Here is a 27,699-nt window from a genome sequence, read left to right as displayed (position 1 = left end):
CTAGTCTATTGTAGACACTGCTAGATCAGGATATTTATATCTTTTTTTCGAAACTACAATTTCGTTACTTGGAGCACTGTCCCCAGAGTCACCGCATATGGCCGACGCACGTATTATGTAGGATGTCTTTGGATTTAGCTCCTCAATTAAACAGAGTTCTTCTTTCTTGTATGACATATATTTCTTCCTATATTCCAGCCAGCCCCCTGCTTGCTTTTTTGCTTTTGCTTTGTATTCAACTTTATACTCAGTTATTGTGGCTCCTTCTCCGATTATAATTGGTTTTGTCAACTGTAATGTAATATCCTTCAGATCAGCATGGATAAGTATGAGTTCAGGTGGACTAGTGGGAAGGGTTCTCTCAGCTTCTGTAACATCACTGGCAGCACTGAGTCCTGGCTTACACACTGCAGAGTATCTGAGCTGATACGTAGTATTAGCTTTTAGTTCTGTAACTGTGATCTTCTGACCTTTACCCTTTGTTATAAAAGATGTCCAGTTCTCCTCCTCAGCAGATCTATACTGTATGCTGTATCCCTCTTTGAACTTTTTCCCAAAATCTGCTGGACTGGGGATGAGATCCATACTATCATGGGTCCTACCACTGATAATGAGAGGTTTAGGTTTAGTTGGAGGCTCAAACTTTGCACTCACCAAATCCCCACCTTCATACAGGTAAATGGAGACTCCAGGATTTCTCTTGTCTGGGACAGATGAGATAATGAAACGAGTTTTCTCACTGGATGCATTGGCCTCAGCAAATTCCTGAAACACTCTCACATATATCCTGGCCCTCTTAGTGACATCTTTGTCCTTAAACCACGGAGATATTTTTTTATTGATATAGACTTTGCATTTAGGAGTTTGGAGCCAATTACACATATCAGAAATATATGTCTCTTCCTCATTTAATGATGTCAAATTGTAACTCACAACATATTCAATCATAGGGTCAGATATTAGTCCATTTATTTCAGTCTCAGATGGTAATACTTTGATACTGGGCAACACTTTCAGATAGGAGCTCACAGTATCCATCTCTTGTTGTTTTCTGTTCAAAAACTGTGTAATGTGAAGATTTTCAAATGGAGATTGTTTTATTTTAAGTAAAATATCATGAAGTGCAGCTTGGTCTAATCCCCCACCACGGATAGAGGGTAAGATCTGTGCAACTTGCTTCTTAAATGTGAGTGTAAATTGATCACACTGCTCTCTGAACTGACTGATGTTACTCTTGATGTCTGGAAAGGTCTCTGCAGCCGGATGTCTCATCAGATCATTACACTGTATGGTAACGTCTATCATTTCCTGTATCACCTTCTCTGTCCTAAATACAAGATCAGCACTAAGTTCTCTAACTAATCGGGCAGCTCTTCTGTCCAGTTTCCTCAGTGGATACAACCAGACTTTCACAGGTACAGCCTTTTCCCCATTCTCTCCTAGTAGCTTTGGGAGGTCAGAATATATTTTTATGGCATCTTCATATGTGACTGGATTTCTCTCCAGAGCAAAATCTCCATGGAACATACAGCTACATTTTTTATCATCTTCCTTTTCTGTTTCATCCTTTGTTCCATTCGTCTCTACTCCAACTGAAATTTTGGGTATTTTTTTAATCATGAACTCTAATTTACTTTGTATATCCCGAGTCTTCTCTGATGTAGACACCTTACGGTCAAATATAAAGATGGCTCGAGCACCATACAAAATACCAGTGACCACATGGGTGGCTGTCCCTTGGTCAAACACATCATGGTAAGTCATGTTCTGGGCACCTAAATGGTCCATGCCGAGCTGATCAAACCTTGTGGTCCTTGAGTACAATAGAGCGACTCTGGCTTGGTTCATAGATTTCTTAGTGTCATTTAGATATCCCCCAGATATGCCAATATCTATCAGGCCACAGAGGAAACTGGGTTTTAAAGATCCTGTGATATCCAGAGCTGATAATTTATCAGAAACTTTGTCAGAAGATTTAAAATACAAAGATGTATTCTCTTGACTTGTTGATGCCACATGCTCTCCCAATGCCTGATGGTTCCATAAAGTCATACCTGAAAATAACAATATGGACAGTCACCTATGACATAGCTAAACCCCCTTGAATTATGTACCCAATAGGGTGGGTGCAACTAAATGCATTAGAGTCACTGATACAGGTGTGAAATAATAAAGTAGAGGAGTCTAGGGGCCAAGAGCCCAAGAAGGAGGTGTGTAGTGTAATTGGAGTGCAAGTAAAGTAGGTAGTGTGTGTTAGGTCCTAGTGCCACTGTCCCTATCACTTACCACTCCACTGGTCTGCATGCCGCCTCAGGGGATTCCAGAGGGTCCACTGTATTTCTGATGCTCCATAATGCTCCTGTGGTGATGCTGCATGTTGATCCGTTGTCCATGCTCATTCTCCCGACGGCTCCAGTTACTGGGAGCCGCCATCTTTGAAATGTCACCTGACTGCATCTCAGTCAATTTTTAAACTTTGCTCAAATACCATGACTCGAGCCTCCAATTACAGCTCAGCAGTTCCTAAAAAAGAGCTTCCTGACTCACCAGCCAATTGCCAGTGCAACGTTGCTATACTCCAGCATGTCTTGGCTCCTGGTTACTCAGATCAGTCTCTAGCTTCTGCTATACTGACTACTACTTCCAGCAATACCAGTTTCAGCCTGGTCAATACAGTTTCCAGCTCTAATCTGTTTTGCAGCACTACTACTTCCAGCAATTCCAGCTTCAGTCTGATTAATACAACTCACAGCTCTGATCTTTCCTGCAAAACTACTGAGTCCTGCAATCCTGTTTGTGGTTCTATGATATTACCTACCATACTGGTTCTAGTCCAGTTACCAGCATTACCAGTTCTAGTCTGGTAAACCAGTATATCTGGTCCCAGCCCGGCATCTAGCATAGCTGGTACCAGCCTGGTATTCAGCATATCAAGTCCCAGCCCAGCATCCAGCATATCTGGTCCCAGAATGTCACCCAGCATAGTTGGTTCTGGCTCAACATCCAGTATAGCCAGTTCCAGCCGGGGAACAAGCATAGCTGGTATTAACCCGGCATCCAGAATAGTTGGTCCTAGCCTGACATCCGGTGTAGCCAGTTCCAAACCGGCAACCAGCATTGCCTATCCCATCCCAGTAACCAACTCAACTCCAGTCTAACATTCTGTATTACTGGCCCCAGTCCAGTAATCCGCTCTCATTATCTAGACTCCTCCTCTTCAGTGGCCCTTTCATGCGTAGGACCTTCATAAGACCTCCCAGTTTCCTGCATTCAATTGTAACACCAGCTCCAACCCAGAGTACTAGTCTGGGAACACAAATTCCTCCAATTCTGACAGTGTAGCTGATGTGTACGTACGTAGTGTCTGGATTTGGACTGGGATTGACTGTTACTTACCACAGTGCCGGCTTACCCTCATTTGTGAGTGCGGTGAGACGTGAGGTGCAGCGGTGGATGACGCTCTGAGTATTCTATCCGGGGCCCAGGTGACTTCCACGCAATCCTCTTTACTGGAGTTCCCGCGGCGGTGGTCATGGGTGCAGCCATCTTGGCTGTATCACCTGATAAGATCCTTATCTAATGGTAGCCTTGTCAGTTCTCAGCTGACTTTCTCCTCCAATAGACAGCTACCTGGTTGTATTAAGCAGGACTCCAGGTAACAGGAAGTTGCATGTTCAACTTCACTATTTCCCTGATGGTTACTGTTGCATCATTCCAGGCTTCACTTGCAATCTTCCAGTGATTATTCCCAGCGTTATTCACCAGTGTGTACTCAGTACATCACCCGAGTACTGATCCCAGTTTCTCATTCCAGTGTTTGTCCTGTGCTTGGATCTTCAGTCTGTTCTCAGAATGTCATCCAGTACAGATTTCCAGGACACTACTCCGGTGCTCACCCTGCATCTGGATCTCTCCGGAGTACATCACCTGAGTACTGAATCCTAGTATCTCATTACAGTGTTTGTCCCACGTTTGGATCATCCTAAATGTAAGTACAACATCCGAGTACTGAATCCTAGTGACCTATTCCAGTGATTATTCTGCACTAAGATTATCAGTTGGTACTCAGGGTCTCATTCAGACCCGCTCGTGAGCGCTGTACGCTCGCAAGCGGGTCGATGTTACAAAAATGCGCATGCGCACGACAGAGGTGGCTCCGTCGTGCGCATGCGTGAGACCCGGCGAGCGACGGGGAAGCCGTCGCTTGGGGTCTCGCACCAAAGGGGGCATGCTGTCAATGGTGATTGTGCCGGGGGCGTGGCTGCCCAGACGGAGGCGTACCCATGGCAACGCCTACCGTCTGGGTCCGGCCCCACTGACATCACTAGTGATGTCAGTGGGAGTGCTTTTGGCTCTGATAGAGCCAAAAGCACTCCGGGCTTGCGGCAAACGAGACCCTACCACAAGGGTCTCATCGCAAGCCCGATGGTCATGATGGTCTTGACCATCGCGACCATCTTTTTGGCCGCTCGCATAAGCTGTGGGAGATCACCCACAGCTATGCGAGCGGCCAGGAGGCCGCACCATTTTCAGCTAGGCCGGCCCTGATTCAGAGCGAGCGCTCTGGTCAGAGCATCCGGCTCTGAATCAGGCCCTCAGTACGTTATCCTGTACTGATTTCCAGTGCACTACTCCAGAGCTTATTCTGCGTCTGCATCACCATTCTGTACTTAGTTCCACATCCTGTGTCTAGATCTCCATTGTGCACTCAGTACATCATCCTGTGTCTGGATCACAACTGTGTACTCAGTTTATCATCCTGCATCTGGATCTCTATTGTGTACTCAGTGCATCATCCAAGTACTGGTTTTCAGTGAATTACTCCAAAGCTCATCCTGTCTTTGGTCCACCATTGTGTATTCAGTACATCATCCCAGTACTGATTTCTAGTATATTCCTTCACTGTTTTTCCTGGGTCATGGTCTCCCAGCTAGACTCCGGTGCTTTTCTGCATCCAGATTTTAGTATGACCAGAGCTACATAGCACACTAACCCTCAGTGATAATTCCAAATGATCAAACTCCTGCGTCTTCCTTCCCTATTGTTCTTCTGACTTCTAGTATAGGATACCTGACCAAAGGGCCGTGACCTGCTTGCTGGGTGCAGCTGAAGCCCAAATGCCAATTGGAGGTGTCACTGGCGAAGACCTCCCAGTAGGTTAGACTATGCACCTTTGGCCAGGTCTAGTCAACATCTGATACGAGCTGTTGAAGAAGACTTAACTCCCAGTCTTCTCGGTTGCTGCTTTCTACACCCTAGTTCTCTGACTTCTAACCCTCTGGCTGAGGACCTCCAGAGTCGCATCATGAGAACTGGATGGAAGACCGTCCTGCTAATAGGAGCTTAACATATAAAGGGAAGGGGGAGACAAAAAAAATGGCACAAGGAGAAGGAAGGGGACTGAGGGTACAAAGCAACTGTGGGAAAGATGAAGGATGAAACAGGGTGAGATGAACAACTGTACATGGTGACATATCCTCTAAACAAAGGCTGCTGCTGGGTGCTCCTTTAATTGCTGCAGCTGCTGTCACTCCAAACAGTTCAACAGGCTGCTTTATATAATAATTATATAATGATCAGTGGCGTCACAAGGTGGGTGCGGGGGGTGCGGCACGCACCCGGGTGTCACCCGCCGAGGGGTGACACCAAGGTGTAGGCTCCCCCTCAGTGACGGGAGCCGGGTGCTGCACTATAGCATTAAGTGCAGCGCTCGGCTCCTGTCAGTGAGGCACTGTCCATGCCCGCACCTCCTGCACCCCCCACCCCATTGATACATAATGAATCATACATTTTTTTTTACCGCGGCCACGGCAGGGTAAGCGCCACGAGGCCACGCCCCTCCCGAAGATCCGACATGCGAGACCACGCCCTGAAACACCCCCTCCCGAAGACCACGCCCCCATTTTGGCGGTTGCGACGCGCATGGTGTCCCTCCCCGCACCGGATGTCACCGCGGGGAGGGACGCCACTGATAATGATAGTCAGAAATAGTTGTGATTTCTATTGTTAGACTGATGTTACAATGTATTTGCCTACTTTAAACTTGGGGGTAAATTTACTAATATTCGAGTTTGGTCGAGTTAGCATTCTCTAGAGAATTTGGGCATTTTTTTCCACTCGCAAAGTTAGTTACTAATGTCAAACTTGGGAGAGAAAGTTAGCAAACGCTCTTCACTTTACCATCGGCCAAACTCGAGTAACTTTTCACTAGTGGAAATACAGTAGGATTCGGGAATTTACCAAGATGAGAGTTTCTAAACTCTCATGAGAACGGACAAAACCTCTGTCCAAATTTGTGAAATCAATTCACCTTTGACCTGCTAGTTCAGCAGAAACATACACAAATAAGTGTGATCCATGTATGTTTCTGAGTGTAAATAGTAAACGAAGGGTTAATTTAAAAAAAAATGACTTAGGGTCCACCCCAAAACCATAACCAGCCACAGACTGCTCAGTCAGTCCTGGTTCTTAAAATTATGGGGAAAAAATGTGTAGGGTTCTACCGTAATTTAGGAACCAGCATCTGGCTGTAGGGCCAGTCCTTTTAAATATAGGGGAAAAAAATGCGTAGGGGTCCCCCTATATTTAAAACAAGCACCAGACCCAAATGAACTGGTGTGTAATGCCACAGCCAGGAGACCATATCACCGGGTCTCCATGGCCAAAACATTAACACCTCAAGCCGCTCAGCCCAAGCTGGGGATCTCCTGGGAGGTGGGGACCCCCCTCTCCTAGAACCCCAGGCTTTGGCTGTAGCCCGTGCTCTTCCCCGCACCCTTGGCCTGTGGCTACGAGGGGTAATAATGGTGGAAATAGTTCAAAACTATTGTATTTTACAGTGGAACTACAGGTGCCAGCATGCTTGCCATTTGGCACTTGTGGAACTACAAGTGCCAGCAGGCGGGCTGCACCCGTGCCCCCACTGTAAAATAAATGGTTAAAAAAACACAGTACACACACCGTCTAAAGTACAACTTTATTACATACCTACCTAACTCACACGTACTTACCTGCTGCCAGCTGGTTGGTCCCTTTGTCCCATAGAATCCACTTGGAGTACCTGAAAAAACCAAAACAATACTCACCTCCTTCCTGGCATCGGTCGCCGTAGCATCCCCGGAGACGGCTAATGTATTTTGGAGGCAAAGGAGTGAATACAAATGTGATGGTAGTTAGAGAGTGAGGTGAGGTCTTGACTAAGACTTAAAGGATGAGGGGAAGATGCACATGGAGAAAGATATATTGAAAAGGTGAGCAGGGTGGGAGCGTGCTGGGGATTGAAGGAGTGAATGAAGTTAGAGGGGATGGGATCCAGGGTGCAGGTAGAGTGGGGAGAGGATAATATAGGAGAATAGACTTTGTCAACCATGCTAGAGCAGAAGGAGCACAAGAGGAGGTGGTTGGAAGAAGAGAAATGGTATCATGGTCTGGGTGGCAAAACAGAGTTCGGAGGAGGATATTTTATGTCTGATGGATTCAATTTTAGAAGTGGAAAAGGAGACAAAGTCAGTGACAGAAAGGGAGGATGGGAAAGGAAGAGGGAGCAAAGGTGTGTACTGATGGTTGCTAAAAGGTGGCAGGGATTAGCGGAGATGAGAGACTTGAAGAAGGATTATTGAAAGAGGGTGGAACTGTAAGATTTGAGGATGATCTTGAAATGGAGGAAGTCTGCTAAGGAACAAGATTTTCTCCAGTGACATTCGAAGGCACTTGTACATTTTTGGAGCAATTGGATACATTTTGAGTGCCAAGGTTAGAATTTAGAATAGCGAAAGTGGACAGAAGAGGTGGGGGCAGTAGAGTGAAGAGGTTGTGATTGTGTGGTTGTAGAAGGAGGCCATCTGGTTGGAGCAGGCCATGGTCGATAGAGGGAAGAGTAGAGTTTTAAGCGATGAGAAGAAAGTAGTGGGATAAAAAGCATTGAGATTGCATCTAGTAAGTGTAGATTTGGGTGTAGGGAGGTAAGCAGGAGATGAGGAAAGGTCGATGGTGGTCAGAGTATGGGAAGGGAGTGTTGGATAAGTCAGAGAGAGCACATACTGTATATTAGGAAGGTCAAGGGAGAGACTGAGACTGTGGGTGTGGGAAGAGGTCCATTGTGAGTGTCATGGACTGATTATTTTGTAGATCTTGCTCGGGACCCTTGGGTCTAGCCGACATACATATGAAATGAGATGGCTTGATCCAACTCTGGCTCATGAGTATGAACAGAAGGCTGGACACTATTGCTAGTGTAGGAACCATGGACTTGTGATATGCAAGGTTATGCAAGCATGCTAGACTGGAGCCGAGGCAATTACCCAGGCCTCAGGGCAACCCCTTGCCTTGTGACCTCAGGAGGGCAACCAGACCAGGGATATGCTCTAGTGACAAGAGTGACCCTGGAACTCAGAGTAGCTGAGTACTGGTACATAGGAACTCAGAACTCAGGCCAGAAATCAGAGTTGCAAGCTGGATACTGGCAGATCGGCCAAAATATTTGTGACAGTGAGGCCAACTGAGGAAGAAAGGACAGAAAGTTTGGTGGACACTGGGTCAGTGGGTGTCAGATTTACATATTACTTTGTACCTGGAGATGATGCTAAAGTTGGATCAGTGGTGGAACTACCAGTATTGATACAGGGCTGGGACCAGCTAACAATCTGGAACCAATGCCAATAGACACTAGCTAGGAATCTAGGTTTTACTCATGAGCTGTGCCGGAGATGAGATGGTGAACAACATTGAGTAGAGGTCTCGATCTGGAACCATGGTCTAGAGTTGCAGTATAGAGTTGCAGTAACTGAGGTGGGTAAGTATGGGAAGTGACCAGGCTAGAACTGATAAAGTAATATGGATGCCGGGCTGGGACCGGCTAACAATATGGATGCTGGGCTGGAACTGGCTAATCCTCACAGGCACTGGGCTGGGACTAGTAACAATGTGGATGCTGTGACCAGATAACATTCACATGTAACAGGCTGGGACTTGCTAACTATATGAATGCCGGGCTTGGACTGTCTAATGCTCACAGTTACCAGGCTTGGACCAGTTAACAATATGAATTCTGGGCTGAGTATGTCTAACACTCACACGTACTGGGCTGGGACCAGTAACAATATGGATTCTGGGCTGAGTATGGCAACACTCACATGTACTGGGCTGGGACCAGTATCAATATGGATTCCAAACGGGGACTGGCTAATACTCACTGGTACTGGGCTGGAACCAGTTAACAATATGGATACAGGGCTGGGACCATCTAACACTCTGGTACCAATGCCACTAGACACTAATTAGGTCCCACTGGGTATGCAGGCAGCTGAGGAGAATTCACAGGTGCCACTGAGGCAGATAAAACTGATCCAAGTCCAAAAGAACAGACCAGCAGCAGAAGGAATGGGACCAGAGAGAGCTATTCCATAAGAATAGACATGTGATGTGGAGCCACAGGATGCAGGCTATGTCCATTGTTACACTGGCAACTTTTGAGTGCACCAGGAAGGCCTTTTATACTACTTGCTGAACTGGTATTGATAGCCTGGATCACATAACTGGGTCCTGCTGCATGATTGGGTGTCCGACAGTCAGCTGACCTAATCCAAGATGGCTGCACCCAGTGCATAGAAATGGAGAGAAATGTGCTGGAAACAGAGCAGACCTAAACTCTGGAGCACTGTGCAGCTGCCATAGAGCTGCAGAAATGCCAGGACCCCTGCTAGAGGAAAGTCACCCATCTCACAGGTAAGTGACGGGGAGCCAACTGCCGAGTTCTTACAGTAGGGTCATCAAAATCACCTAGGTTGATGGAGGGGAGGTCTTAGGAAAGGTAGTAGGGAAACCAGGCATCAAAATTATCAAGAAATTGGGAGTTGGGGCCAGAGTGGTTGTAGATGTAGATGACTGAGACAAAGAGATAGATGGGGCAGACGATTTGGATATAATGGAGGAGGAGAATGAAAGTGAGGGCTCATTGTAGTAACATGAAAGGTGCAGTTGGGGGATAGGGGGATGCCCACCCCACCGTCTGAACGATCATCAAGTCTGACAAAAGAGGTGAAGGTAGAGGACCCCACAGATGTGGGCAGTGGGTGTAAAATAGTGCAGATAATAAGTACCTTTGTGGCTTTATTTATTATTGAATATATTAAATCCAGTCCTATTTACTTTATATTAAGGTTCCAGACCTCTATACAAAGTTAATGGTAGAGGTAGCCCCCGATACATCAGGCATATAGTGAGACTGAGTATTTCCCAATGTACTCATCTTATTCACCAATAAAATCAAGGATTTTTTTAGTCATTCTTTCTTGACTAGAATGTAAAATCTGTATTTACCTGGAATGAGCTTATCATCGCGACAATCATACAGCGCTCCAAGGGAGAATGGACGGCCTAGGGCTGGTATTTGTATGGTTCTTGTGTCCAATGTTCCATCTGACTGTTTTGAACCCATGGCCAGTTCAAGCACCTAAAATGCAAATTCACACTCATTAGGTACGGTACACTCTGAGATAAAACCAAATCTTTAGAACATTTTGAAAAGTAAATATATATATATATATATATATATATATGTCACAAACATAGGTGGGTATGGTGCCAATACTTTTTAGTAATGGAGTGAAGAATCTAGTGTATATGGGCCCTGATTCAGACCCACTTGCAAGCGGGCGAACGTACGTTAGGCGTACGTACAAAAATATTTAAATTCAAGGGCTCGCTCGTATTTTCGTTCGCATCTAAAAATCCTCCCCAAACTCAGACGACCCCTCCTCTAACTAACGAGCGTGCGAAATAGCGAGCGTACATCCCCGAAATGGCTTGAAGGGAACGCACGCACAAGTATAAACCGGAAGTGGCCTTGTCAGATGTCGATTACCTGCTCCTTTATTCTGCCTACCTCCATCAATCGTATCATGCCAATCAATGTATCAATTAGCTTAATTGTTTGTTTTTTTTCAACACAATGCAAGAAACTTTACTCTTGTCCGTGTTTGTGTTTTCCCGCAGAATACGTACAGCTTAAACATTCGCTTTTATTGCTCGAAAAACATGTTAGCCACAATTAAACAATTGTTCTATTGCTGTGTATCCCCGCATATTTCCCGGGGTTCATTTCTTTATTTAAATTTGCTTACGCATGTCACTGCATCAAGCCTATCATAACTCTCCAGAGATTTCTGGCCCTGTCGAACACATGACTCATACACTAACCAATAGAATTGCTCCTGTTAATTTCCCAAATACATTAGCCAATCAGAAATTTTTTGCCCACTTTATCAAAAATGATTTTTAAGAAAAACACCATTGCCATCATGAGAGCCTCCGCATTCACCAGGCGCGAGCTGCTGGTGCTAACGGAGGTGATGGATCGGCGTATCACCAGCCAGCCTCCACCCATCACCAACCGGCAGAAGCGTTCCGCGTATGCGGAGGCACGGGCCCGCCTGCGCTCCTTCGGTTCACGCCGCAACATCGGCCAGCTGGAGCGCAGGTGGTCAGGACCTGCAACGGCGAACGCCCCGCTTGCTGGCATGCTTTCGCATGCAGATATCTGAAAGTAAGTGTTACGTATTGTGGTTTTCATGTTTGTCTTTGTGGGCCAAACTGCATGTGCATGTTTTCATGTCTGTCCTATTTATTCATTCTCCTCATATCTGCGTGTGCATGTTTTCATGTCTGTCCTATTTATTCATTCTCCTCATATCTGCGTGTGCATGTTTTCATGTCTGTCCTATTTATTAATTCTCCTCATATCTGCATGGCCATGTTTTCCCTGTATTTCATATTTATTCATTCTCCTCATATCTGCATGGCCATGTTTTCCCTCTATTTCATATTTATTCATTCTACTCATATTTGCATGTTTTTTGTTGGTGGGGGGTGATTTTAAATTGTTTTTTGGCCAGGATTTGTGCAGAAACTAAGCACAATTTGTTTGACATCTTTTAGGGGGACAGCCAAGACTACGCCGTCACCGTCCGGCCAGACGGCGGTCACGCCCACTCTCCCCAACCCCCAGCCAACACTCCACCCCAAATAATTCCCCTATTCCCCACTCCTCCCCAGCCTTCCAAGACCCTCTCCCGGAAATGTCGGGCCTCCTTCCCCTCCGTCCCACTTCCCCCTCTCCTCCAACCACCCCTCTTCCAATTACCCCCTCCCCGGAGTCCGTTATAACCCCGCCCCGATCTTTGGGGAATGAAGGCTCCTCCGTGGAGGAAGATGGAGGGACTTCCGGAGCTGCCGTTTTGTCTACCGGTATGTTTTTCTTTCGCGTTTTTTTTAAGCACAAACTGTTTGTATGTAATCATGTGTCGTTCCTTTATTCGTGCTTTTTGGGTTGACTTTTGGTGATTTAGCAGATTGCCTTTACCTGTTCCTGCTGATTTCAACATACACATATCACACCTGTGGGAATTTGTACATAGGCATTGTATTTGTTGCAGCCCCCATTAACATTTTTTTTTTTTGTTTATTTTTTATTTTTATTTTTTTTGGAGTGATTTCGTTGTGTTTTTGATTTTTTAATGTGGTTTCCCTATTGTTGTATTAATCCACACACTTTTATCACCCACAGAGGAACAGAGGCGTCGGCAAGAAGTCACAGACTGTGTGGCCCAGATGCGCCAACATATAATTGGGGTTCTCGTGGCCCTTGACCGTCTGTCTGGCATCCTTCGGCAGTAGTTTTTTTTTGGGTTTTTCTTTTTCTAAATAAATTGTTTATTTCTAATATACGTTCTGGCTCATTCGTTTTTTCAAAACCAAAGATTGTTTACCCTGACATAAGTAGACTGTTCCTGCAAGGATTTCCATTTTTTTAAAGTAAGATTGTGTTTTGTATTTGTATGTAAAACAGCCACAAGAAACACATAACAGTAACAATGTCATTTCCCTTTTTGGGTGTAGTGTCAATTAGATATTTCTACATTTTACAGGTTCCTAGTTGGTGTGCAAGCTGCTTAGGCCAATCTTACAAAGCCAAATGATTGTACAGGCTTCCTTTTGGTGTGGGTTGGGAACCTGAAAACATATTTCATTTTAGCTCAACTGGCGTCAGTACTGGATTACCCCTTAGTCAAATGTAAGGTGTGTTAACCTGGTTACACTTGCTGGTAACGTCCAAAAAAAGGAAGAACATTTCACTCTCCAAACATTTATTCACAACATAACAGAGAAAACAAAGTGGTCACTCCCAAAAAAAGAACACAGTGATAATTTCAAATACAACACATACCAAGAAATAATTAAAATAAAACAAACAATCAAGAACTGGTTGACGAAGGACCATGCCAACATGATTCCACAAACATGGCGTTGCGATATGGGTTCCAGAATATATGCCCAAAATGACCAGATCCAGGTTTGGTAAGGGTAGCAGGAAGTAGTGAGCGTTGGACTGCCAAAGATTATGTGAACAAACAGAAGATGGTGATAAAAAAAACACAAAATTAGATGTTCGCAAACAAACACAAACACATTAGGTATAAACACTGTAGTTTTGTTACAACTTACCTAAAAAATCTGGCCACCACATCATCGCGTATGGCCCCCCCACATACTGACCTCCGACCAACCTCGGGGGGGCCATCCTCAGGTAAGGCATCCTCTGGCTGCATTGGGACACCACTCCTTATGGCGATGTTGTGAAATATCCCACACAGGACCACAATTTTCGACACCATATCCGGCAAATACATGAGCTCGCCACCAGAGCGGTGGAGGCATCGGAATCGGCCTTTTAAAAGGCCGATACAGCGCTCCACCACTTGCCTGGTGGCTGTAAGTGCGGAATTATACGCACTTTGTGGGCCTGGTGTGGGAGCCAAATAAGGAGTGAGCAGCCAGGACATGCAAGGATATCCACTGTCTCCTGTGAAAAATAATAGACAACATCAGGAACACTGTGTATCAAGCTTAACATTGTTATGTACTAAAGGTCTCCACTTACCCAGAAGCCACGCATCACCAGCTTGTAGGTTGGTTAATTTGGGCCATATCCCTGATTGCCGGATGACGAAGGAGTCAAGTGCACTTCCTGGTAATTTAGCATTCAGGGACAGGATCTGGAGGGAGGCATCACATACCACCATTACATTCAGGGAGTGATAGTGTTTCCTGTTGCGAAATATGGCCTCCAGCCGTGCTGGAGGCTGAAGTGGTATGTGACTACCATCCACAACCCCTATGATGTGTGGGAAGCCAGCTATTTGGTAAAAATTGGCCTTGGCCACACTAAGGGCACCCATATCCAAAGGCATTTTAATAAAATGATGGAGGTGCTTGAAAAGTGCCTCCATCACTGCCCTCAGGATCCGGGAAAAGGAGGATTGGGAGATGCCCGCCACTATTCCCACCGTTGTTTGAAACGATCCTGAGGCACAGAAATGTAACACCGCCATAAATTGCGTCAGTGGTGGTATTGCTGTTGGACTGTCAATTTGCCGCTCAAGATCACTTTCTATTAATGAGAAAGTGTCTATGATGATTTTGGGAGGTAGACGGTAGCGGCTTAAAACCTCATCATCGGGCATTCCAAAAAGGGTGACACGTGTTCGAAATATCTGGGGCCTTGCATGCCTACGATGCCTATGCCTGGGACGAGATTGAGGTTGGTCGGCTTCCGGGAGCATGGCCAGAACAATCCGCCCCAGATCTACCTGAAATTCAAAGATTTCAATGTAAGGCTTTTGACCCACCCCAAAAGTAAATTAAAACAACTTAGCTTTATGATACCATCCATTGCTGCTTACATGCCGGGGTATTGTCATGATACGTCCAAACTGAAAATAATCCAAAAATTATACATCAAAAATTTAGACGGTGCTTTTATGTTTGTAAAATTGGTGCAAGACAAAACATAAAATAGGCGAAACACACATTTGGGCAGCGATCAAAACGACATTGCACACCGTACGTCAAATTGGGGTCAAATGTAAGCCAAAAATGGTAAAGGGAAAACACAAACATTTTTACATGATGAATAAGCATAGAAAAATGCGCTAATTAGTTCGCAAATGCAAGTCACTAGACCAACAGAGAAAAATGCGCTAATTAGTTCGCAAATGCAAGTCACTAGACCAACAGAGAAAAATGCGCTAATTAGTTCGCAAATGCAAGTCACTAGACCAACAGAGAAAAATGCGCTAATTAGTTCGCAAATGCAAGTCACTAGACCAACAGAGAAAAATGCGCTAATTAGTTCGCAAATGCAAGTAAAATAATGGACTTACCAAGAGCTAATATATAAGATTTCCCTCAAAAAGGTCTTTGGGTCCGCAAGCCACAAAAAACTAAAAGAGATGAAATTAGTGTTAAACTAAAAATATTAAAAAAAAAATCAGAAGTAGACACCAATTGGCCACAAGTTAGACTTCACAAAACTTACCAAATCAGGAAACGATGCCAAAACCCCCCCCCAAAAAATGCGAACGGAAAACCAAAACAACTGTAGCAAACCCAAAAAAATACAAACACCGCCAAATCCTCCAACCGCAAACAACAAACTCCAACCAACGTAACCTCCAACAATCCAACAACGCAACCTCGACTCCACACACACCAAGCCATAAATAGTGTTTATTTTCCCGCACAAATTAAGGATGAATCATAGGGACGCACAATCAATGATGCGGCCGCAAACTAAGGACGCATGTATAAATACGTCACAAAATCACATTTAATTTCTGGTTGATTTCATGCTGGAAGCAGAGACATGGCTTCAGACCAGGGAAACAATGGCCAACATTCAGGCGGTAAGGGGTTCATGCATTTTGTCTCAATGATTATTTTCAAACATAATATTGTGCAAGTTGTGAAGTGGCTAAATCTGCATATTTACCCAAATAGGTGAGGAGGATGACATGGAAGAGACTGCTGGCCCCAGTCAACCCGCCAAAGCTGCCAAAAAAAAAAGGCAGCCACATTTCACAAGAAAGGAGATGGAGGTTTTGATCCAGAAGTGTGTTGACATCCTGCCCCAGGCAGACAGGAATATGAGTCAAAGCCAGAAGTGGAGAATGTGGGAGGAGGTCGCCGTTGCTGTCAATAGGGTGGGTGATTATGTCCGTCTAGCCCGGGATGTCAAACGGCGGTAAGTAAACACTTTTCCACCCTATAAACAAACCCCATTTTAAACAAAAGGATAATGGTTCCAATTTCATTCCACAGATGGCAAGACTTCAAATATCGTCTCAAGCAAAAACTTGCCGACAGGGCTAGGCATGCAAGGGGGACAGGTGGGGGTCCCACCCCTGTGTCATTGGAGTTGACAGATTTAGAAGAGCTGGCACAGGGGTGTGTGCAGCCTGTGGAGGTGTTTGGCGTGTCCAACATGGATACGGACATGCCAGACTTTGCGGCTCCTCATGTTGTCGAAGGTAAGTCTTGTGATGTCACCAACTCTGAAATGCTATTGTGCCGATATGTAGATTCTAACGTGAGTCTTTTCTCATTTTTCCTAACAGAGACAGAGGCGGATGAGTCTGCTCCAGAGGGGAGCCTTGGCCGCAGAATTTCTGGTGGCTCTGCAGGGGAGGAACCAGTACATCCGGCTGAGGACTCTGCAGAAGCCAGTCCAGGGCGTGCCCCCTCGCAGGCAGTGGGCCTCCTCCCAGAACTCAATTTAAAATCGGATTTCCATACAGAGATTCTGCAGAGGATGGACACCAGTCTGATACGGGTGGCTGAGGCCCTGGAGCAAAATGCTGCGGCCAACGTGACCATTGGTCAGGCCCTGGCGGAAAATACCAGGGCCAACATCCGCATCGCCAATGCCCTGGAGCAGCTCGTTCGCCAGCACATGGTGGAGCCGACCTCCCTTCCTGCCGGAACATCAGGATCCTCCACCTCTGGCACAACATCAGCCAATCCTCCAAATGTGCCTAGCCCTGTGCCTAGTCCAGAGGCCACAACATCTGCCTCTGGACAGGCCAGCTCGATGACATCCCGGACCCGGTCTGGCGCCCACCCTCCCCCATCCAAACGGGCGAAAAAACGGTGACAGCAATGGCGACTTTTCCCACACTCCTTCTGTGCTTGGCTCATATTCCTTTCTGGTCAAAACTTCCCTCTCCTTTCTTGTGAAATGTTTTCAATTTTTTTTTGTACGTTTATGTTAACAGTTATGTTATGGCAATTTTTTTTGGGGGTTCAATGATCTTTGCCACAAAAAAAAGGCAAAAAAATATTTTGCTAATTTGTTTTGGTTTAAACAATAAATTTTCGGCAAAAATCTGACATTGTATTGTGACATTATTGTACAAATGGGTTACATTTAATCCTGGCCCTAAAGGCAAAAACTGACAAAAACAACAATTTCATTTAAAAAAAAAAAAGGGCTCTTTAAGGAACGTTTAAAAAATCACATAACGATGCAAATTCAACAGTAAAAAATAAAAAGGTGATCAAATTAAAACATGATGACATTATTGTTACAATAGGCCATAACCAACAAATTGAGGCCAAAATAAACCCCCACAAATGTACGCAAATTGATTGTGTTATCCAGACATTAGCAGCTCTGATTTCCACCTGCGTACGCTTTTGTGCTATCCCAAAAAACTGATTTGCAAACACATACCAAGCAGGTTTTCAATCAAACACTAATTGCTTGTCTGACCACCCGCGATTAATCGCAACAACATCGTGGAGTGCCGGAACGGAGGAGAAGGCCATCGCCAATGTGGTCGAGTAATCCAGACCCTAAGCTGTGCGAGCATTTTGAAGGGAAAGAGGATGTTCCAGTGACGTATGAGACGGTCCGAACACATTTGACGTTCGCATCTGCTAATGTATGTACGCCCAAAAAACGCCTCGCCAGGCCTGCGTTTTTCCATCTCCACCCCCGTCAACACCCAAAAACGCCCTGTTCTGTCAATCACATTTGACATGTCACTTCCTGTACGCTATTTTAAGAACGAGTCATAAAAAGCTCGCAATTTGCCGTACGCACATGCGCAGTGTAACACCGACGCATGCGCGGTTAGTCAACATCGGGACACAACGAGCGTACTGCTGTTAACGAGCGGCTCTGAATGAGGGCCAAGGTGTCAGACTGCAGCAACTAAGCCTGTAATGTTAAGGCGTCAGCTCTAGGTTAATAGTATAATACAGGTATAAGTATTAGAAGACAATGGAAAAAGGGTGAAGTAACACTTGAGTGACTAGTTTGTCAAATTATAACATTCAATAAGTAAATATCTCAAATGGTGTAAAACTATATTTGAAAAGGTGAAAAAGTGCAAATAAATATATAAATAATACACAATTTATTCAGAAACAATAATAAAAAAGCCTTAATACAATTTCAGGCTTTTTCTAAAAATACACTTACGAGCACCAGGGAGTGGTTTTCTCTTGCCTCATGAACTCTGAAATAAACTTCTTTTTTCATACACTCAGATAAGCTGCTACTTTTTACTCTTCTTTTATTTAATCTTGTTATCTTACTTATTGCCTCTGGATTTTATTTATATGTTCCTAATTGCTCGTAAATGTATTTTTAGAATTTGGCAGATGGTGCCTGAAGCCACAGTGTGGATACATTGGGTACTCTCAGCTCTTCCTGCGACTCACAAAAAATAAGGCGCTAAACTATAGTCCATAAGTACTGCCGCCAGGATGGACTGGGAGCTGGGCAAACTTCCCACTGGCAGTGTGAGGATGTGGGAGGAACACGTGCCGCTGCCACTGAAAGCAATGTTATTAAGGGTACCATATATCTAGCCTCGGAGAGAAGAAAAGCAATGTAGTTGCCCAAAGCAACCAATCAGCTTCTAACTGTCATCTCAAAGACTGTGCTACAACATTGAACACTCCAGTTCCTCCATCTGAGTATGGTGTCTATGGACACAGCCATTCACAGCAATACACCTGCATCTGCTTAGCTACCCCCCACTGAAATCCAGAGACCCCGCATCCATATCTGTTTGGCGTCTCTGTATGGTTACAGTCGGGACACATGCATCTGTCTGCCCCTACCCACTAAAAAGTAAGCTCTCACGAGCAGGGCCCTCTTCCCTCATGTGCTTCTCCTTTCCTTACTATTATCTACAGTATGGTTCCTAACCCTTTACTTCTGCCACCGTGCTACTTAAGTGAGTGTTATGACCATTGTTACAGCAATGCGTATATACCATGTACTTGTCCTGCATTGTCTTCTGCAGTAAGTCACCGTTCTCTAGTTCTGCTCAATTGTTTATGTACTTTGTAAGGTGCTGTGGAACCCTTGTGGTGCCATATAAATAAAGGATAATAATAATAACAGTAATAATAGTAAAAATAATAATAATAATAATATTAATACATTGTGCGACTCTGATGCATGTGCAGAAGAAAATAAATCAGCCACTTCTATAAATATTGGCATAGTGTGTGTAACTACAAACAATGGCCCTCATTCAGAGCCGCACGTTAACAACAGTACGCTCGTTGCGTTCCGATGTCGACTAACCGCGCATGCGTCGGTGTTACACTGCGCATGTGCGTACGGCAGATTGCAAGCTTTTTTTCTCTCGTTCCTAAAATAGCGTACAGGAAGTGACATGTCAAATGTGATTGACAGAACAGGGCGTTTTTGGGTGTTGACGGGGGTGGAGATGGAAAAACGCAGGCGTGGCGAGGCGTTTTTGGGGCGTACATACATTAGCAGATGCGAACGTCAAATGTGTTCGGACCGTCTCATACGTCACTGAAACATCCGCTTTCCCTTCAAAATGCTCGCACAGCTTAGGGTCAGGATTACTCGACCACATTGGCGATGGCCTTCTCCTCCGTCCCGGGACTCCACGATGGTGCAGCGATTAATCGCGGGGGGTCAGTAAAGTAATTAGTGTTGGATTGAAAACCGGCTTGGTATGTGTTTGGAAAGCAGTTTATTGGGATAGCACAAAAGCGTACGCAGGTGAAAATCATACCTGCTAATGTCAGGATTACTCAATCAATTTGCGTACATTTTTGGTGTTTTATTTTGGCCACAATTTGTTGGTTATGGCCTATTGTAACAATAATGTCATCATGTTTTAATTAGCTCCCCTTTTTTTTTGTTTACTGTGGAATTTGCATCGTTATGTGAATTTTTAAACGTTCCTTAAAGAGGCCTTTTTTTTTTATTTTTTTATTTTTTTTTGGGACAGTTTTTGCCTTTAGGGCCAGGATTAAATGTAACCCATTTGTACAATAATGTCACAATACAATGTCAGTTTTTTGTATTAAATTTATTGTTTAAACACAAACAAATTGGCATAATATTTTGTTGCCTTTTTTTTGTGGCAAAGATAATTGTTCAAAAAAATAAATAAGCCATAACTGGTAACATAAACGTAAATAAAAAAATTAAAAACATTTCACAAGAAAGGAGAGGGAAGTTTTGACCAGAAAGGAATATGAGCCAAGCACAGAAGGAGTGTGGGAAAAGTCGCCATTGCTGTCACCGTTTTTTCGCCCGTTTGGATGGGGGAGGGTGGGCGCCAGACCGGGTCCGGGATGCCATCGGGCTGGCCTGTCCAGAGGCAGATGTTGTGGCCTCTGGACTAGGCACAGGGCTAGGCACATTTGGAGGATTGGCTGATGTTGTGCCAGAGGTGGAGGATCCGGATGTTCCGGCAGGAAGGGAGGTCGGCTCCACCATGTGCTGGCGAACGAGCTGCTCCAGGGCATCGGCGATGCGGATGTTGGCCCTGGTATTTTCCGCCAGGGCCTGACCAATGGTCACGTTGGCCGCAGCATTTTGCTCCAGGGCCTCAGCCACCCGTATCAGACTGGCGTCCATCCTCTGCAGAATCTCCGTATGGAAATCCGATTTAAAATTGAGTTCTGTGAGGAGGCCCACTGCCTGCGAGGGGGCACGCTCTGGACTGGCTTCTGCAGGGTCCTCAGCCGGATGTACTGGTTCCTCCCCTGCAGAGCCAGCAGAAATTCTGCGGCCAAGGCTCCCCTCTGGAGCAGACTCATCCGCCTCTGTCTCTGTTAGGAAAAATGAGAAAAGACTCACATTAGAATCTACATATTGGCACAATAGCATTTCAGAGTTGGTGACATCACAATATTTACCTGGGACAACATGAGGAGCCGCAAAGTCTGGCATGTCCGTATCCATGTTGGACACGCCAAACACCTCCACAGGCTGCACACACCCCTGTGCCAGCTCTTCTAAGTCTGTCAACTCCAATGACACAGGGGTGGGACCCCCACCTGTCCCCCTTGCATGCCTAGCCCTGTCGGCAAGTTTTTGCTTGAGACGATATTTGAAGTCTGCCCATCTGTGGAATGAAATTGGAACCATTATCCTTTTGTTTACAATGGGGTTTGTTTATAGGGTGGGAAAGTGTTTACTTACCGCCGTTTGACATCCCGGGCTAGACGGACATAATCACCCACCCTATTGACAGCAACGGCGACCTCCTCCCACATTCTCCACTTCTGGCTTTGGCTCATATTCCTGTCTGCCTGGGGCAGGATGTCAACACACTTCTGGATCAAAACCTCCATCTCCTTTCTTGTGAAATGTGGCTGCCTTTTTTTTTTGGCAGCTTTGGCGGGTTGACTGGGGCCAGCAGTCTCTTCCATGTCATCGTCCTCACCTATTTGGGTAAATATGCAGATTTAGCCACTTCACAACTTGCACAATATTATATTTGAAACTAATCATTGAGACAAAATGCATGAAGGCCTTACCGCCGGAATTTTGGCCATTGTTTCCCTGGTCTGAAGCCATGTCTCTGCTTCCAGCATGAAATCAACCAGAAATTCAATGTGATTTGGTGACGTATTTATACATGCGTCCTTAGTTTGCGGCCGCATCATTGATTGTGCGTCCCTATGATTCATCCTTAATTTGTGCGGGATAATAAACACTATTTATGGCTTGGTGTTTGTGGATTCGAGGTGGCGTGGTTGGATTATTGGCGGTTAAGTGTTTTGGAGTTTTTGGTTTACGGTTGGTGGCTTTGGCGGATTTTGGCTTTTTTGTTGTTTGATACAGTTTATTTTTTGATCCGTTCGCATTTTTGTACTTTTTTTTGGTCCTCGTTTCCTGATTTGGTAAGTTTGGTGAAGGCTAACTTGTGGCCAATTGCTGTCTACTTGTTGTTTTTTATTTAATATTTTCAGCTTAACACTAATTTCATCTCTTTTAGTGTTTTGTGGCTTGCGGACCCAAAGACCTTTTTGAGGGAAATCTTATATATTCGTTTTTGGTAAGTCCATTATTTTTCTTGCATTTGCGAACTAATTAGCGCATTTTTCACTGTTGGTGTAGTGACTTGCATTTGCGAACTAATTAGCGCATTTTTCACTGTTGGTGTAGTGACTTGCATTTGCGAACTAATTAGCGCATTTTTCACTGTTGGTGTAGTGACTTGCATTTGCGAACTAATTAGCGCATTTTTCACTGTTGGTGTAGTGACTTGCATTTGCGAACTAATTAGCGCATTTTTCACTGTTGGTGTAGTGACTTGCATTTGCGAACTAATTAGCGCATTTTTCGAGGCTTATTCATCATGTAAACCAGTTTTGGTTTTCCCTTTTCCATTTTTGGGGTCCATTTGACCCCTATTTGACGTACGGTGTGCAATGTCATTTTCATCGATGTCCAAATGTGTGTTTCGCCTATTTTATGTGTTGGCTTGCACCAATTTGACAAACATAAAATCACCCTCTAAATTTTTGATGTCTCATTTTTGGCTTTTTTACAGTTTTGACGTATCATGACAATACCCCGGCATGTAAGCAGCTAGGGATGGTATCATAAAGCTAAGTTGTTTTATGTTACTTCTGGGGTGGCTCAAAAGCCTTACATTGTAAACTTTGAATTTCAGGTAGATCTGGGTCGAATTGTTCTGGCCCTGCTCCCGGAAGCCGACCAACCTCAAACTCGTCCCAGGCGTAGGCATCGTAGGCATGCAAGGCCCCAGATATTTCGAACACGTGTCACCCTTTTTGGAATGCCCGATGATGAGGTTTTAAGACGCTACCGTCTACCTCCCAAAATCATCATAGACACTCTCTCATTAATAGAAAGTGATCTTGAGCGGCAAATTGACAGTCCAACAGCAATACCACCACTGACGCAATTTATGGCGGTGTTACATTTCTGTGCCTCAGGATCGTTTCAAACAACGGTGGGAATAGTGGCGGGCATCTCCCAATCCTCCTTTTCCCGGATCCTGAGGGCAGTGATGGAGGCACTTTTCAAGCACCTCCATCATTTTATTAAAATGCCTTTGGATATGGGTGCCCTTAGTGTGGCCAAGGCCAATTTTTACCAAATAGCTGGCTTCCCACACATCATAGGGGTTGTGGATGGTAGTCACATACCACTTCAGCCTCCAGCACGGCTGGAGGCCATATTTCGCAACAGGAAACACTATCACTCCCTGAATGTAATGGTGGTATGTGATGCCTCCCTCCAGATCCTGTCCCTGAATGCTAAATTACCCGGAAGTGCACATGACTCCTTCGTCATCCGGCAATCAGGGATATGGCAGAATTTAACCAACCTACAAGCTGGTGATGCGTGGCTTCTGGGTAAGTGGAGACCTTTAGTACATAACAATGTTAAGCTTGATACACAGTGTTCCTGATGTTGTCTATTATTTTTCACAGGAGACAGTGGATACCCTTGCATGTCCTGGCTGCTCACTCCTTATTTGGCTCCCACACCAGGGCCACAAAGTGCGTATAATTCCGCACTTACAGCCACCAGGCAAGTGGTGGAGCGCTGTATCGGCCTTTTAAAAGGCCGATTCCGATGCCTCCACCGCTCTGGTGGCGAGCTCATGTATTTGCCGGATATGGTGTCGAAAATTGTGGTCCTGTGTGGGATATTTCACAACATTGCCATAAGGAGTGGTGTCCCAATGCAGCCAGAGGATGCCTTACCTGAGGATGGCCCCCCCGAGGTTGGTCGGAGGTCAGTATGTGGGGGGGACATACGCGATGATGTGGTGGCCAGATTTTTTAGGTAAGTTGTAACAAAACTACAGTGTTTATACCTAATGTGTTTGTGTTTGTTTGCGAACATCTAATTTTGTGTTTTTTTTATCACCATCTTCTGTTTGTTCACATAATCTTTGGCACTCCAACGCTCACTACTTCCTGCTACCCTTACCAAACCTGGATCTGGTCATTTTGGGCATATATTTTGGAACCCATATCGCAACGCCATGTTTGTGGAATCATGTTGGCATGGTCCTTCGTCAACCAGTTCCTGATTGTTTGTTTTATTTTAATTATTTCTTGGTATGTGTTGTATTTGAAATTATCACTGTGTTCTTTTTTTGGGAGTGACCACTTTGTTTTCTCTGTTATGTTGTGAATAAATGTTTGGAGAGTGAAATGGTCTTCCTTTTTTGGGACGTTAACAGCAAGTGTAACCAGGTTAACACATGTTACATTTGACTAAGGGGTAATCCAGTACTGACGCCAGTTGAGCTAAACTGAAATATGTTTTCAGCTTCCCAACCCACACCAAAAGGAAGCCTGTCCCAAGCTTTGGATTTGTAAGATTGGCCTAAGCAGCTTGCACACCAACTAGGAACCTGTAAAATGTAGAAATATCTAATTGACACTACACCCAAAAAGGGAAATGACATTGTTACTGTTATGTGTTTCTTGTGTCTGTTTTACATACAAAGACAAAACTCAATCTAACTTTTAAAAAAGGGAAATCCTTGCAGGAACAGTCTACTTATGTCAGGCTAAACTATCTTTGTTTTGGATTTAAAAAATGAGCCAGAACGTATATTTGAAATAAAATATTTATTTTGAAAATGTAACAAAAAAAAAAAAACTACTGGCGAAGGAGGCCAGACAGCCGGTCAAGGGTCACAAGAATGCCAATTACATGCCGACGCCTCTGTTCCTCTGTGGGTGAGAAAAGTGTGTGGATTAATACAACAATAGGGAATCCACATTAAAAAAACAAAAACACAACGAAATCAATCCTAAACCTAAAAAAAAATTTAAAATAAAAAAAAGGGGGTGCTGCCAAAAATACAAGGCCTATGTACAAATTCCCACAGGTGTGATATGTGTATGTTGAAATCAGCAGGAAGAGGTAAAGGCAAACTGCTAAATCACCAAAAGTCAACCCACAAAAACACGAATAAAGGCACGACACATGATTACATACAAACAGTTTGTGCTTTAAAAAAAAACGAAATAAAAACATACCGGGAGCCAAAACGGGAGCTCCGGAAGTCCCTCCATGATCGTCCTCAGAGGAGCCGTCATTCCCCAAAGAACGGGGAGGAGTAATGATGGACTCCGGGGAGGGGATAATTGGAAGAGGGGTGGGTGGAGGAGAGGGGGAAGTGGGACGGAGGGGAAGGAGGCCCGACAGTTCCGGGAGAGGGTCTGGGAAGGATGGGGAGGAGTGGGGAATAGGGGAAATATTTGGGGTGGAGTGTTGGCTGGGGGTTGGGGATAGTGGCCGGGAACGGCGTCTGGACGGACGGTGACGGCGGAGTCTTGGCTGTCCCCCTAAAATATGTAAAAGAAATTGCGGTTAGTTTCTGGCCAAATCCGGGGACCAAAACTAAATAAAAAACACAACAAAAAAAAAAAGCCAAATAGGAGTAGAATGAATAAATCAGAAATAGAGGGAAAACATGGCCATGCAGATATGAGTACAAATAATAAATAGTACAGACAGGAAAACATGCAGACGCAGATATGAGTACAAATAATAAATAGGACAGACAGGAAAACATGCACACGCAGATATGAGTACAAATAATAAATAGGACAGACAGGAACACATGCACACGCAGATATGAGTACAAATAATAAATAGGACAGACAGGAACACATGCACACGCAGATATGAGTACAAATAATAAATAGGACAGACAGGAAAACATGCAGACGCAGATATGAGTACAAATAATAAATAGGACAGACAGGAAAACATGCACACGCAGATATGAGTACAAATAATAAATAGGACAGACAGGAAAACATGCACACGCAGATATGAGTACAAATAATAAATAGGACAGACAGGAAAACATGCACACGCAGATATGAGTACAAATAATAAATAGGACAGACAGGAAAACATGCACACGCAGATATGAGTACAAATAATAAATAGGACAGACAGGAAAACATGCACACGCAGTTTGCCCCACAAACACAAACATGAAAACCACAATACATAACACTTACTTTCCTCTATCTGCATGCGAAAGCATGCCAGCAAGCGGGGCGTTCGCCGTTGCAGGTCTGACCACCTGCGCTCCAGCTGCCCGATGTTGCGGCGTGACCCGAAGGACCGCAGGTGGGCCCGTGCCTCCGCATACGCGGAGCGCTTCTGCCGGTTTGTAATGGGTGGAGGCTGGCTGGTGATACGGCGATCCATGACCTCCGTAAGCACCAGCAGCTCGCGCCTGGTGAATGCGGAGGCTCTCATGATGGCAATGGTGTTTTTCTTAAAAATCATTTTTGATAAAGTGGGCAAAAAATTTCTGATTGGCTAATGTATTTTGGAATTAACAGGAGCAATTTTATTGGTTAGTGTATGAGTCATGTGTTCGACAGGGCCAGAAATCTCTGGAGAGTTATGATAGGCTTGATGCAGTGACATGCGTAAACAAATTTAAATAAAGAAATGAACCCCGGGAAATATGCGGGGATACACAGCAATAGAACAATTGTTTAATTGTGGTTCACATGTTTTTTGAACAATAAAAGCGAATGTTTCATCCGTACGTATTCTGCGGGTAAACACAAACACGGACAAGAGTAAAGTTTCTTGCCTTGTGTTGAAAAAAAAAAACAATTAAGCTAATTGATACATTGATTGGCATGATACGATTGATGGAGGTAGGCAGAATAAAGGAGCAGGTAATCGACATCTGACAAGGCCACTTCCTGTTTATACTTGTGCGTGCGTTCCCTTCAAGCCATTTCGGGGATGTACGCTCGCTATTTCGTACGCTCGTTAGTTAGAGGAGGGGTCGTCAGAGTTTAGGGAGGATTTTTAGATGCGAACGAAAATACGAGCGAGCCATTGAATTTAAATAATTTTGTACGTACGCCTAACGTACGTGCGCCCGCTTGCGAGTGGGTCTGAATCAGGGCCAATGTCCTTTCTGGCACAAGTTCCCCCAATTGAGTAACGAGTACTACTTCTTTTAAATAAATAGTTTATTGAAGATTTGTAGTATCACATTAATACAAACGTATCTTGATTGCCTAGTACAGTATGTGATAAACTGCATAAAAATTGTTACGCGTGTCATGGGACTGCTGTCTCATCAGACAGTTTATGTCTATTTTCTTCTGACGATCATATGGCTGGTATCAGAATAAAACACACTTTTTATCCTCTCAGAATACCAGCTTCTAGCTTGTTCTGTGCTTGTGATTTTTAGCATTGTAACTCTATAGATGGCGTTACCCACCAGGTCCAAGTATGTTTCTCATTCCGTAGTTTCCGTAGAAATGTGGTAAAACCCTCCAAAAATGCCATTTTTGGGGGTTTAACTGAATTTTTGACCTTAGTACATCCTTTCCTTAGTAAGATACATTAAATATCTTTACAACAATGTCGTTTCCAGGAGAGTATACTGCTCACTAATTTTTGTCTCATGGGAGTAGTGGTAATTTTGCTATATGGATTGTCACTAGTCCCGTATAATTGTAATAAAAGCCATATGGTACCTGGAGAATTCAGTAATTAGAGAGTACAAGTCCTCCAGTGTGGTTGCA

The 27,699-nt window shown here is 44.5% G+C and overlaps 1 protein-coding gene across 1 annotated transcript; it reads right to left on the bottom strand.

The window, feature by feature from the left end:
* Positions 1-27,699, bottom strand: LOC148508015 (verrucotoxin subunit beta-like). Its single transcript, XM_088445063.1, has 3 exons — positions 27,652-27,699; positions 10,318-10,450; positions 1-2,054 (listed from the first exon to the last, which is right to left on the bottom strand). The coding sequence occupies exons 2-3, from the start codon at positions 10,433-10,435 to the stop codon at positions 1-3; spliced, it is 2,172 nt and encodes a 723-aa protein (XP_088301189.1). The 5' UTR covers positions 10,436-10,450; positions 27,652-27,699.

The sequence above is a fragment of the Taudactylus pleione genome, unplaced genomic scaffold, assembly GCF_031769625.1.
Source record: "Taudactylus pleione unplaced genomic scaffold, aTauple2 ptg000377l, whole genome shotgun sequence".
NCBI lineage: Eukaryota > Metazoa > Chordata > Amphibia > Anura > Myobatrachidae > Taudactylus > Taudactylus pleione.
The sequence above is the reverse complement of the archived record's forward strand: the minus strand, read 5'-3'. Positions and strand labels throughout refer to the sequence as shown.